Consider the following 14,616-nt stretch of genomic DNA (forward strand, 5'->3'; position numbering starts at 1 on the left):
TGACACCAACACCCAGCTGTCCTGACCACATTCACCCAAATAACAAAGCCCAGCTTTGTTGGTATGGCTTCCATGACCCCATGTTTCAACCCCCTCTATCCCTGCCCAGCCCAGGAAGGAGTTGAACAACTGTGGTCGTGGCCATCGTGAGGAAATGATGAAAGGCTTTGAAAGACAAACATGTGAAGAAAGGGAGGAAGAGCGGGGGAAGGTCACAGTGGGCAGGGACCTGGAAGGAAGAGAGAAAGGTGGTTGGGTAGAGAGCCTGGGGGGCAGGACTAGCATTACCCTCACAACCATGGGCTCCCATCTGGGTCTCAGAGATGGCTCTCTTCTCTTCCCATTGGCTCCTGCAGAGAAAATCATTCCATCTTAAGTCTTGATCATACTTAAAGAGATGATGTACATAGATGTGTGTACGGACGCACACAAACACTCACATAGGTGCTCATGGGTCTGTTTAACTATATGTAACAAATTGACACCTGTTCCAAAACCGGACTCTACCGAACAGAGCCATTCAAAGTGGGTGCCCTGAGGGAGCCTGCACCCTTGAAATCAGATACCATCTCAAGGGTCAGGGTTAGCCTCAGCCTCAGTGGGTGCCCTCTCCGGACCTGATGAAGAACTGAGAAGGGCCACAGCCTACTTCATTACTTCTTCTCTTCTCAGCTTGCTTTACCTGTCACTCTAACCCCTCTTCTGCAGCTGTCCTTTGCTGAGCATCTCCTGAGTCCCAGACATGCTGCTGGGTGCTGCAGGTTAAGCCATGCAAACCTGAACTCCGATCGAAGGAGGCACCATCTCAGCTCTCAGAGGACTTTCCAGACCCAACGTAACCTGGAGGCTTCTTGCGAAGACCAGGGGAGACCAGTTGTGAAAATGCTCTGAATAAGTGGAGTATGTGAACTAATATTACATCACATATACAGTGGTGCACACAACAGAACTCCCTAGTGTGCTTGCTGCTGAGAGGAAGCTGAAGGTATAATACTCAGCACCCGATGGACCACATGAGAGGTGGGAGGTCTCAACAGCAACCAAGGTGTAAATACGTGGGAAATCATGAGCATCAGGTTCCCAGGGCGAATGGAGCCGTGAAATTAAAAACCGCTTTGTTTTGCTTTTGCTTTCCTCATTATTTTTTCTTTTGGTAATATTCAAGGAAGAACAAAACCCAAAGGAAACCATATTCAGATTGGTACTTATTCTATAGGGGCCCAGACACCAGCCCCCTACTTATCAGTTGCCCGAGTAACAGAAGCCGGGCTGCTGGAGACCTGGGGGTGGAAGGTGGGGCTAAGGCTGTTTACCAGCTTGCTTGGGGAAGGAGGTGGAACCATCACCCACAGCACTAACCAGAGGAAACTGCCTGTTCCCCAAGGTCATAGTAGAGCTTCCTGCCAGAGCACCCGGCATCTGAGTTCATGACTGAGGTGGCCTTCACCGCAAAGTCTTTCCATAGATGGAGATCAGAGGGTTTGTGAATGACCAACTAACTGCCTCCATGCTGCCTGGGGTGGGGCTGCAGGTGGAGAGAGGGAGCACCAGGCTTTTGTTTGGTTCTGGTCTTTTTTTTGTTGTTTTTTTTTTCCAGGCTTTTGAATTTCTGTGTTTAAATCCTGGCTCTTTCATTTGAAAGCTATGGGACTCCTTCCCTGTAAAACAAGGACAGGGTATAATGTCCACTGGCTGACGGTTATGGAACTTTCTCTCCCATCCATTTTAATTTTCCCCTTTCCTTTCAGATCCCCGGGATCCCTTTACCCCCCACTCTTGTGCAACCAGCCCAAACTCAAAAAGGAATTTTGCTTTCTTTGTGTCATGGTTTGCTCTCTGAACCAGATCCTGGGACCCAGCTTTTCAGAATTGAGTGCCAGGCAAGTGCTTTTGCTGACAATAACAACAAAAGTCCTCTAAAAGGAATTCTGCCCCCAGATTTAATATAACATGCATTTCTTTCCCTTCATGGCTCCACCGGTTCTTCCCTCTGCACTTCCCTTTTATCTCAACACAACCTACAATGAATGAGATGGCCAAACCGACAGCCTACCTGCTTCGCAGACTTCATGAATCTCCAGTGCACTGCTCCCCTCACAGGCCATTTTTTAAACAATCTAAGACCGATCATGCCCACCCTTTCCCCCTCCACGTCTCTCCAGTCTTTCTTTCAGGAGCTTATTTAAGAAGTCTTTCAAAACCACTATGCCATCATGCCAACCTGGTAGCAGGGAATATTTATTATATATACCTGCCAAACACGGGGTTGGGGGAGGGTTGTTTTTTTAAGCAAAATTACAAAAACCAATCAATCAATGGTAGAAATCGGCCATCACTCTTCTAACGTTCTTCCTGAAGTATGCCCCATCCACTCTGCTAATAGAACCTCATTTGTTCAGCTAATAGCAGAAATCTTTTGACTGTAGGGAGAGAAGGCCTCTTACTCTGGCCATAAAGAATGAACTGCAATTTGCCTAGACCATACATAGTAATCTCATTCTCCTAAGGTTGGCGACGTGACCCAATGAAATATTAGGGGAAGTTTGCTGGATGTGGCTTCCAGGAAAGTTTTTGCTTTCTTGGGTTAAAAAAGGACAAACTCATCTGGCAGGGTCCTTTTTGTACCTTTGTTATTTTTTCTTTCCTGGAATACTGATAATATGCCTGGAAGTACAGCAGCCACCTTGAGACCATGAGGCAGAAGAAGAGGGCAAAGATAAAATCTGTTAAAGTATGGCTTAACAGAAAGATAGCAAGAGCCTGGGATACTGATGGTAACCTCAAGTAGCTGACCAACCTTGGTCCCACCAGTCATGTGAAACAAATAAGCCTCCATTTGTTTAGGTCGTTGGGCCTTTGGTTACACATACCTAAATGCAATCCTAACTGATACATAGTTCTTGCTCTCAAGAAATGGGTAATGGCTCAGTGTATACAACTTGATATCACTCTTCATTCTAAATCTAGTGCATGAAAAAACCCTGTCTGCTCTACAATCAAAATATATCTCAGGAGTACCTGACTGGCTCAGTTGGGAAAGCAGGCGACACTTAATCTTGGGGTCATGAGCTCAAGCTCCATATGGGGCTTAAAGCTTACATTAAAAAAATATATATCTATATATCTATATCTATGTATCTATATACCTATATATATATCTATATATAGATATAGATATCTCAGATTTCAACCATTTCTCATTGTCCTGATATTAACCTGGATTAAGCACCATCATCTCTCACTCAGAATATAGCAGCATTCACTGAACAGACCACCTGTGTCTAGCCTTTCCCCTCTGTGGCTTATTCTTAATACAGCGACCAGAGAGCTTCCACTGACAGGTAAACCAGATGGTATCCCTCTGCCATCAAAACTCTCCAGTGGTGTCTAAGGTACCCAGAGTAGAAACCAAAATCCTTAAAGTGACTTCAGGGCACCTGCGTGACTCAGCTCCTGCTTTGTTATTATTTTGTACGGTGTCCATCACTCTGCTTTGAAGTTTACTGATATTTTCCTCCTCAAAATCGAATCTACTTTCATGCCCACCCAGTGCATTTTTCATTTTGAACATTTCACTTTGTGGCTCTTGAGTTTCCTTTTGTTCTTGGTTTCTCTCTTCATTGTATTCATGTTTCCTTTACATCCTTGAGCATAGTTACAATAGCTGCCCCAAGGCCCTTGTTTGTTAATCTCTGTCATTTTCTGGTCTGTTTCCATTGACAGATCTCCACCCCCCCCCCCCGCCCCCGCACCTCCTGTGTCACATTTTCTGCTTGTTTTGGGGCATATCTAATAATTATCACTGGACACGGAACATTGTAACTGTTATGTTGTAGAATGTCTAGATTTTGTGGGCAGCGCATTTACTTACACATTGACTTGAGCATTTTGCAGTTTGTGTTTAAGCTTTGTCCGGGAAGGTCTAGAGATGTCTTTGAGGCCCAATGTGCCCTTTACTGAGCATTGAACCTTCTGAGATCCCAATTTAATTTCCTAGCTGCTCAACAAACACTTTCCACCCTGGCCAGTCTTACATCAAGTACCTCCCAGCCCTTTGCGAGCTCTGGTGTTTGTTCAGTATCCAGCTCTCTGGTGGTGGTCTTGTTTGTCCGTCTGTCTGTTTTTGTAACTGCTCTTTGTCTATTCTTCTGGAGTTTCACGCTGTGTAGGGACAGCTTTGCATTCAGCAGAAGATCCAAGGGAACCCCATACAGGTTTTCGAAGCTCTGTTCCTGTATCGCTCCCTTAGCTCTGGTATTCTCCGGCACAATTTCAAACAGCCTCTTCCAACTCCTGTCTTCGCCTTCTCAGCTCAGTGAGATGATCCACCCTCTTTACAGGTTCCCCTGCTTCGCGTTGTGGTCTGGAGTTGCCCCAAGGCAGAAGTCTGAGGTAGCAGGGGGCCTCCCCTCACTTGTTTTCCTTCCCTCAGCGTTCACCGTCCTGCACTCTGTGTTGCCCACTGCCTGAAAATGTGGTTCCATATATTTAAGCTAGATTTCTAGTTTATGGCATGAGGGTTACTCAGTCGTACCTGGAAGTGGCCGTAAACACTTCTTCAATGTGTAGTGCATTTCGGCCTCCGTGTCAGTTCCTAGGACACCAAGTTGAGTGTGAGTCCATTGACATGTGGCCGAGGAATTGAACCTCAGAGTGGGGAAATAACTTGCCTAAAACAAAGCTGTGGCTGGAGCTAGGATAATGCCCAGGAGTTCGGGGCTCTTAGGCTGATCTTCACGCTCAAGCTGTATCACCTTTCCCCAGCTTAGCGCCTCTGAACACTCCCTCCCTCTCAGTTCCTTAGAATACAGACTTCTTCAGCCAGCACCCTCTCCAATACCCTCCCCCAGACTAGCTGGGAAATGTCTTTCACGCCCCAGTGGTTCAGACCATTTAGAAGGACTGAGACCCACTCCATCACAAGCCAGCGGGATGAGCTTTCTGGTTCTCCCCACCACCCACTTTGATTTCTGCTTCAGATTTCCCCCAAAGGCCCCTCTCACCAGCCTGCAACAGGATGAGACCACGTCTGGCGAAACTGTGTTGTGAACAGCAACACTTAGGCAAATGGGATTCATCCAAGAATAACTGAGGTAGAAAACATCTGCTTCTGAGTGTGTCAGGCGACAAGGGGCTGAGGGTCACAAAAGGCCTCTTTGCTCCACAAGTACTCATTCCAGGGACTTGCAGGGGGCTCTCGGCAGACAGGCTCCTGCTGCCGGGGTTCCCAAGGTCTGTTCCCATGCAGACAGTGCTTTTTCCCAAGATCATGCCCTTACGAGGTGACTGAATGAGGTGGGAGTATAAAGGCCCAGGCATTTTAGTCTGAATGAGGCAGGCCAGCTCTGGCAGACAGCACTTGTTCTGGAGCTCCCGGCCAGGCTGGCCAAAGCTTTGTCAGGGTTGCCTCAGGACTCTGCTTCCCCCCTGCCCGGTCCTGCCTCCTCCCCGGCCTTTTGCAGGTGACGATTCCTGGTGAATGATCTGCACCCACGTTCTGGCTCCACCTCTGTTCCGAAGCCAACCTGTGACTCAGGGAACCACCACTGGGGCCATCCAGCCCAGGTTCCCTGCAGCCAGGACCTCAAAGTTAGGCAGTGGCTGCTCATTCCATAGGATGGTCACCCCGATATGACAGGTTTGGGCTCCTCACAACTTTCCACCTCCCTTCTTTATCGGTGTGATAGAAAATTGAAGTGAGCATCCAGAATGTATTGGGAAATAATATTGGAAATTTATTGAGTGTACATTCCGAGCCAGACACCACGCTTCACACATATGGTCACATTTAATCTCCACAAACGATCCCATAGGAAAGGTAACCCTATTATTCCCACTCTTTAAAGACCTTTTCTAGCCTCTGTCTGCAAAGAGTTGGGGCAGGTCCATGGGTAGGTGATGAATGACTATCTCAGGCTCTCTCCAGGGTCTTGGCCCCATTTTCTACGGCATGAGCTCCTGACCGTGGCTTCCTTCTCATCTCTGGCTGGTGCTTACATCCTCCCTTTCCTCCTTCCTCCCTCAGCTCTCAGTTCTGCAGCTCTGGCAGCCCCCGCACTGGCCCCACTAGCAAAGCAGAGGCACTTTCGGTGCCCAAAACCCACCCTTGAAAGTAGGAACATAAGAACTCTCAGCCCACATCCTGTATCTGAGCAAATTTCTCACAGGTGGTTCAGCCCCGGCAAGCCTTTATGCAACATCTTGCAGCCTACCACCAGTCTAGTAACCACCAAATCTGGGCTCCCAAGAGGTCACTCATTCATTCATCCATTTATCAACAATGAACTACCAGCGATGGACCTACTGGGTACAGGGGCTGGCTGGAAGAACATGGATGGACCACCTATTCATTTATTCATGCACTTGCTTACTTGACAATCACTTACTGAGATCCTATTTTGTCTGAAGCACACGTCCTGATGACATGGTGGGAGCCAGAAGCAGTCTAGACCTTGCATTCCAAAGGAAGGGGGGAGGGTTAGAGTCCGTTTTGCAACTACTTTACTAAAGAGTCCAGTCTCACACACAAAGTCCAGAAGGATGTACAAGAGACTTTTAGTTCAGGTTGGAGAGTGACTTCTCATGCAGAAGGGGCTCTTGGACGAGGTGTGCATCTGGGCATCTCTTTCTGTTGGTTCCTCCCTAGTTCGTTTTGGGCTGGGTCTTTCCATTTAAGCTCTTTGGGTGCCTTGCTGGTGTACTCTTCCCACCAAGGAGCAAATATGTCTCTTTGAACCTGCTGTCTCCTCTCTTTCCTTGTAGATGGGCCTCTCTTCCCTTGTAGATGGGCCTTTCTTCGCAGGCCTCCTATGTGTTCCCAGGCTGACATAGGCTGAAAAAGCCCATCCCTTCCTCTGCCTAGAGGCACGTGAACAAAGAGCCCCTTTCTCTTAAACCAAGTTAAGGCCTGAACCGGGCCCCACAAAGCAAGCTGGGGAGGTGCCAGGCCTTAGGAATGCATGCGTGTGGGGACAAGCAAGGAAAATCTATCTGGCCATACTTAGAGTGTTTCTTCCACATTTTTCTGCATATTTCCATTTGACTTTCCCTGGTGTTCTCCTGCTTTGGGGTCCATACTTACTTCCGCACTGAGCTAGGTTATAGATTCATTCCTCTCTCCCTACCCATCCACCCAACTTTCCTGAGACAATCCTTATCCCAAGAAAAGACTGAGGAAGGGGAAGACAGCACCCTCCCAGGAGTCTACCAGGTGTTGAGCCTCCTGCCAACCACCACCAGAGGGCGCTGCTCCCCCTGGCCTCCTGCGGTGCTGGCTCTCCCCCAGTCCAGGCAGGGGGTGCTTCTGAGGCACTGCACAGGCCTCGACCCAGGTTTCTGTCTGGACAATGGCAGTGCCTCCGTTACATATTTCATTTTTATTTCCTCCTTTAGCAGAATAGTCTTCTGAATTTTGACCTCAGACAAATCACTAAAGCATATGGTTTCTGACCAAATCTTGGGTTAATAAGTATAGTTTTCCCCACCTTTAGGGATTCAGGTCTCCCCTTGGGTTTAAAACAGAGCTAGATCTTGCCTTCCCAGGCCCCTGTAAATCAAGGTGACCCAGGACTGGCATTTAAATCCGCCCTTATTAACCAAAAATGGGTGTCCTCACATCTCCACCCATGTGGCGATTCTTAGTTGCTATGATGCCCCTAAAGGCCCATCAGTCACTCTTGTTCTCCATGAGTACCCAGGGTGACCATTTCTGCCCCCGAAACTTCACTGAGGACTGGCTACAGTGTACGTTTCTGACTTTCCTTCTGCACCTTGTCAATGCCCAGGCCCTCTTTCTAAGCCTATCTCAAAACTCACTTTCTTTCTTTTTTTAAAGTTTTCATTTAAATTCCACTTAGTTAACAGTGTAATATTGGTTGCAGGTGTGCAATATAGGGATTCAACACTTCCATGCATCACCCTGTGCTCCTCACAAGTGCCCTCCTTAATCCCTACCTCGTAAGTAACCCACCCCCCACCCCCTCCCTTCTGGTAACCATCAGTTTTTTCCTCATAATTAAGAGTCTGTGTTTTGGTTTCTCTCTCTCTCTCTCTCTCTCTCTCTCTCTCTCTCTCCCCTTGCTCTTTTGTTTTGTTTCTTAAATTCCACATATAAGTGAAATCATGTGGTATTTGTCTTTGACTGACATATTTCGCTTGTCAAAACTCACTGTCCAGAGGAAGCCGGCCTGATCCCTGCCAGAACCCCACCCTGCCCCATTCCATTCACCATTAATACTGCTGTGCTGCTCGGATTCAATCCTTTGCTCCCTCCTCCTACATCTTCCATAGCTCCTGCCCATGTCCTCCTTCCTGGGGTTACATCGGAAGCCATAAATGAAGATTGACAGAGGGGTACCTGGGTGGCTCAGTTGGTTAAGTGCCTGACTCGATTTTGGCTCAGGTTATGATCTCATGGTCTGTGGGATCAATCCCTGCTTTGGGCTCCATGCTGAGCGTGAAGCCTGCTTGAGATTCTCTCTCTCCCTCTCTCTCTGCCCCTCCCTTGCTTGCCCCCTTGCTCCCTCTCCAAAAAAAAAAAAAAAATCACAAAACAAAGATTGACAGATTGAACTCCATGAAAACATTTGTAATTGCACAAAGACAATATAAACAAAACATGAAGAAAAAATGAGTAAATTTTAAAATAAATATGAGAGAGGAAAGATCAATTTATGTAATGCAGAGAGAAGGACAACCCCATAGGGATGGGCAGGGAACTGGGAGAGGCAATACTTTGGTCAATAAATATATGAACAAATAATTGCTCAACCTTTCCTTTTAATAGAAGTTCAAATAAGAAGGCACTGTTGTTTAATATAAAAGATATAAAACACTGATAACACCCACTTTTGTCAGAATGAGGGAAATAGGCATACTCCATACACTGTGGGAGGGAATATAAAACTGAAGCTCATTTTGAAGAGTAGTATAGAAATAGTAAGTGTCTGTTCTTTTATACCAGCTCATCTCGTGGCATTATTGTCTGTTACTGTGAAATGTAGAACCAACTAAAAGCAGTGGGAGAGTGTAGCCACTTAAAAGGGCATATAAACCGATATATCTAAACTGATGACACATACGATGGTTTATCTTAAATTTGTGTGTGTGTGTGTGTGCGTGTGCATGTGTATACAGAGGCAGAGAGAAGGAAGAAAACTAGGAATGCTATATGCTAAACCATTAACAGTGGTTTCTTTAGAGAATGAGTAGTCACTTTCATTTTTTGCTTTATATACTTTCATATCCTCTAGGGTTTGGTGGCAACGCACGTTTGCTACAATTATATTTTTTTCCCATATTTCCAGTACGGGGCAAAAAGGAACAATTTGTTTATTGTTCTGAGGACATAAGGACGTAAGGTATGTCTGAGGACATAAGGTATTAGAAAGCTGGAACCAAATCATATTTATATCTATGAAGTGGTTGGCATAAATACTCCATTCATGTATTTTGAATTGAGTTTCTTTTACACATTTTAAAGGTTGATGCTCTATTTAGCCTTTCATTCCCTATAGTATTATATTTTGTTGTATTTATATATTTGCCTCCCTAAGTAGAGTGCAAGTTCCTCGAGGCAGATGAGAGGCATCCCTTATAAGCTCCTAGCAGTTTGCTGCAAAGTGTAGATTTTCCATGAAGTTTGCAGTACTTGTTGGCTACTGAGTCACTGAAAGTCTCACTTCCTTTCTAGACCCCAACCCCTCCACCCATATTCTCTTCCTCTTCCTTGGTGGGGCTTTGAGTTTAGAACATACTAATATCTGTGTGATTGGGAAAGAGCGAAGGTCTAGTAAGGAATGTCTCCAATTCAGGGTTTGAGTCAGAATAGACAATGTAACAACGGAGTGGAAGACCCGACTTGGGATAGAATCCACACCTCGGAACCAGAATGAGACTTGTTTCAGAAGGAAGTCTGCAGGGGTGCCTGGGTGGCTCTGTCAGTTGGGCGTCTGACTCTTGATTTCGGCTCAGGTTATGATCTCAGGGTTCATGGGACTGGGCTCACGGTTGATGGTACACAGCCTGTTTGGGATTCTCTCTCTTTCTTTCTCTCTGCCCTCTCCTGCTTGTGCTCTCCCTCTCTCTCAAGATAAATAACTTAAAAAATAAAAAAGAAGAAGTTCTGCAAACAATTATCATGACCCTGAAGGTAACAGAATCCAGGATGGGCTGGAAGTGGGCAGTGGGCTAGGAAGAGCAGGACACAGGAGACTGAGGGAGACTGACTGTCTTCACATATTTGGACTTTCCCATTCTTATGTTCCTTTGCCACCTGCTGCCTTGTTTTCTTATCGATTACGCTGGTTCTGTCCTTTTGATGGCTTTCCCACAGACTTTTGAAATAATAACTGTAGTCATTTTGATTACCATTTGTTGAGCACAGTCTGAGTCAAGGGCTTTCTTTTTTTTTTTTAATTTTTTTTTAACATTTTATTTATTTTTGAGACAGGGAGAGACAGAGCATGAACAGGGGAGGTTCAGAGAGAGGGAGACACAGAATCTGAAACAGGCTCCAGGCTCTGAGCTGTCAGCACAGAGCCCGACGCGGGGCTCGAACTCATGGACCGCGAGATCATGACCTGAGCCGAAGTCGGCCGCTTAACCGACTGAGCCGCCCAGGCACCCCGTCAAGAGCTTTCTTTACATGTGTAGCAAACACTGACTCCACCACAATATTTCCTTAAAAATACATCAGTCTGTTTTAATTTTCTGAATCAGAATAAATCTGATCCTATGCCCTTAACTCGCTGGACTGATGAGAAATGCAATCTCAATCATTACTAATGCTCTGTCCCTCCACCCACAGCTGATCTTACTTTAGTCCAGACATTCAGGAGTTCCCATGGTCATTGTTGATATGCTCCTGCATATCAAGTCTACCTATTGCCCTAGAGGCAGGTGGTTTGGATGCCCTTGTCACCCCTGGGTTCCGGGGGTCCTATGGCCTCTTGTGTAGGTAGGAGCTGTTGCTGACCTGCCAGCCAGGCCGAGATGGTCAGAGCAGAGAAGCAGAGGGCTGGAGAGGACTGAAGCCCAGAGTAGTTTGAGATCTCCTAGACTAGACCACTGGGCAGCTGCCTTCAAGCTCTGAGCATCTACGGTTTAGTGACTCCATTCAGGCCTTATGTTACTAACTTGGGCTTTGAAATATCTTTTTGTTTCCAGACTTAACTTATACCACAGTAGGCAGGGTGACCTTACCACATGCTCCTTCTCCAGGAATTCTTGTGTAGGATTCTTGGAGGCTACACGGGGCCCTCCAAATCTCCCCCTCTAGGCCTTCCCTTCACTTCCTCTCAGACCTTGCACTGGGCCTGGCTTTGCTCTCCTGTAGCTGCTGGCTCGTTCCCTGAGGCACGAGGAAGAAAAAAATCATTTTGTTCCAGCAAGCGTGGCCTCATTTGTGCAATCTTGACCCTGTGGTGTAAGGCTGGGGTACAAATGGAGGCTTGTGTATCGTGTGTTTAAATATTTAAAAGTGCTAACTGTTAAAAATCTGATTTATACTCCTACATTAACAAACAGGATTTCACAACAACCTAGAAGATCAGGCTTGAATTCAGGATTCTCAGGCTCCTGAGAATTCTGCACCAGCTTGGGGCAGCATGTGTCCTCGGCTCTCAGCCCACAGGCCACACCCCACTTCTCCCTTTCAGCCTCTCACAGAGCAGAGGCTTCACACACACACTTGGGGGCACCTCAGTCTTGGCACCCATGCTTCGTCTGTACCCCACTCCCACCCCAACACACACACACACACACACACACACACACACACACACACACACAAGATCCTCTGGGCCAGACATGTGTATGCCAGCTTTGGAGTCCACACTCAGGATGATGGGACCAAGGAAAAGGCCTATTCAGACCCTGAAAGTGGGAACCAGGCTATTTGGGCAGGAATCCTGAGTATCTGGGTCACGGTGTAGAAGAGGAGAGATGTGAATTCCAGGTGGATGTGCCTGCCCTTAGAGGAGTCTTCGTTTCATGGTGGGGGTACAGCTGCTGGAGGACCAGAGTGGACCCACCAAAAGCAGAGGGGTAGGCAGCTATGGCCCCCCAGGTCAAATCCAGCCCACTGCCTGTTTTTGTAATTACAATTTTTTTGGAACACAGCTACTCCCAATTTGTTTACATATTGCCTATGGCTGCTTTCCTTCCTTAGTGGTGGGGAAGTTGGGGGTTGGGAAGTTACCACAGACAGAGTATGGCCTGCAAAGCCTAAAATATCTGGCCCTTTATAGAAAAGTTTGCAATTCTTCCTCTAAAGCACGGTGCCCAAAGCAGGGACTAAGGCTGTTTGGGTCTAAGGCTCCTTCTGGGTTCAGACACCTTAATTTCACCATAAATTTCCCCCTGATTCCCTCACTTCTAATCCTTTCCTTCTAGAAAAATGATTTGCTTTTGTTCTTGTTTTTGAGGAAAATGATTTTTAACCTAAACTCTGAACAACACTTTCACAAACCGATTTAATCCTCGCAGCGCCCGAAGGCGGTCATACAGGCCTAATTTGCAGAAGGAGCTAACGGGGACACAGGGAACCTAAGGTCATGTTTCTAAGTGGTGGCAGCAGCAGAATTTCTGCGGAGGAGAGGCTTGGTGATGGCCATGTGATCCAAAGGGGAGTGAGAGCTGGATGCTAGGGGATTTCTTTCTAAGGGACTTTGAATATTCCCTTATGACTGAGAAAACACCAGATGTGCATACTGAGGAACAGGATGACAAGCATTGCTGGGGTGGGGGAACTTAGTGCCCAGACACCCCTAAACACTGCCCCAGTGTTCAGATTTTCTTACCACAGGGTAGACGTTACCGGTGCACTTCTCTGATTTTCTAACTGGTTCAGTGTTTTCATTCTTCTGGTCATCATCACGTTCTCAAGAAGCAGAAGAGCACAATCTGGAATCAGATGGCCTGGGTTCACCTCTTGGCTTTGCCACTGACTTCCTGGCTGTGCAACCTGGGGCAAGCTATCTACCTTCTCTGTGCCCCACTTTTCTCATCAGCAAAATGGGGATAATAAGAATATTTGTCAGCTATCAGCTGATTCTGGTGAGCTATTAGCCTCATTCTTCCCAGGACAGGCAGTTGCTGTCATTTTTTTCTGCATCATTTTCTTACCGGATCCTCAGCACTGTATTCTACGTGTCCCGGGAGGTGCCATCCACAAGGGATTCATCATGGACACTGTCCCCAGGAGTTTGCCTCACACCATCCTATGAGCTAGCCACCAATTTAACCTAAAATGGATCTTGTGCCAGTTAAATGCTTAGCATATTTACTGGGTGACAACTATGTGCCAAGCATTATGCCGGATGCTTTTCACTTGTTATTTATGTAACCCTCACAACAAACACTATGAAGTTAAGAACACTGCAGTTAAAAAAAAAAACAAACACATTTTAAAGTGGAGGAAACGGAACCAGAGAAGCTAAATGCCTTCCCTAGCCCACAGACTAGTAAGTGGCAGAACCCAGGAATGCCTGATCAGCTTATTGGATGGGTTAATTGACCCTTTGGTCCAGTTGGGAATCCAGTGGGCAGATTTTAAGGTCAAGCTTTCAGGACCTGGGTGCCTGCTGGAAGACATCATGGAAAAGAGAAGTTTGGTTTGAATCTTGGCTCTTTCACCTTACCAGCTAGGTGATCTTAGACAAATGACTTAACTTCTCTGACTATCACGTAAAGGTCAAATGAAATTACAGTTTCCTGCCAGTGACCTCTTCACTGTGCAACCAGACTGGAGTAAAGCAGGGGAGCTGGGGGTGAAACTGGAACCATGAACTCTTACTTCCAGCAGGATTGGTGGGGTGCGGAGAAAAAAAGGGGAGGGACGAGGGAAAGGTGGCCCAAGCAGAGCAGGGAACATCTGAGTCAGGACTGTTCCTCCTGTGCCTCCCCCGGGTCTGCTCCTTCCTGGAAGGAACCACCAAGGTGTGGAACAGCCCCCCAGGAGGTTCCTTCAGGAACTCTCCCGTCAGCAAGTTTACTCATGTCTCAACTCCAGGGCTCAACAACCCCACACGAGCCATACTGGTTATTTGAGGACCGAGCGCAATGTCAGGATAGTCTGAGCACTCCACGGGAACAAAGACCGTCAGCACTGATTCCAAAATTAGCTCACTTAAAAAAAAATTACCTCATTACTGTCTTTATTGTCACACCACACCCAAATGTAGCCTGCAGTTCCCTTGGGGAAGGCACCAAGAAAGTTAAAAGAAAAGGCACATTACAGCAAGGGTGCGAGGTCTTGCTCCCAGCGTCCTGGGGACAGCATGGCCACTACCTGTCCTCAAGCTGGTTGCCAAGCTGAAGAAGCTGAGGAAGAATGCAGCTCACTAGAGAGGAAGTGCTTCCCCACTAACCAGCTCCCATGGACATGGGGTGGAGGGTTCTGCTGTTATGCTCTTCTGACAAAACCCGGACAGACGGCAGGCACTTGAACACATGGTTACATCTAAATGCTCGCTAGCGATAAGCAAGTTTTCCTTTCCTGGCCCTTTCTGACAAAGCTTAATGATAGCCTCTTGCCATGACCACTGGCAGGATGTTTGCTGGTAAATTGGCAGTTGCTTAGGTGGAAGTGGCTAGAGACAGCTGTCTGGTCTCCAG

The 14,616-nt window shown here is 46.9% G+C and overlaps 1 protein-coding gene across 3 annotated transcripts in view; it reads right to left on the reverse strand.

Moving 5' to 3' along the window:
• Positions 1-14,616, reverse strand: part of DENND2D (DENN domain containing 2D) — an 82,098-nt gene that overhangs the window by 26,091 nt on the left and 41,391 nt on the right. The window contains exons 1-2 of one of the 3 annotated variants that reach the window (XM_042953392.1): positions 12,801-12,894; positions 289-350 (exon numbers count right to left, since the gene is read on the reverse strand). In XM_042953392.1, the coding sequence (XP_042809326.1) occupies positions 289-350; positions 12,801-12,874 (136 nt within the window). In that variant the 5' untranslated portion in view covers positions 12,875-12,894. Of the gene's footprint in view, positions 1-288; positions 351-777; positions 1,118-12,800; positions 12,895-14,616 lie in introns of those variants that run through there. The other 2 variants (XM_042953396.1, XM_042953395.1) reach the window with 2 other exon arrangements.

The sequence above is a fragment of the Panthera leo genome, chromosome C1 (assembly GCF_018350215.1).
Source record: "Panthera leo isolate Ple1 chromosome C1, P.leo_Ple1_pat1.1, whole genome shotgun sequence".
Taxonomy (NCBI): domain Eukaryota; kingdom Metazoa; phylum Chordata; class Mammalia; order Carnivora; family Felidae; genus Panthera; species Panthera leo.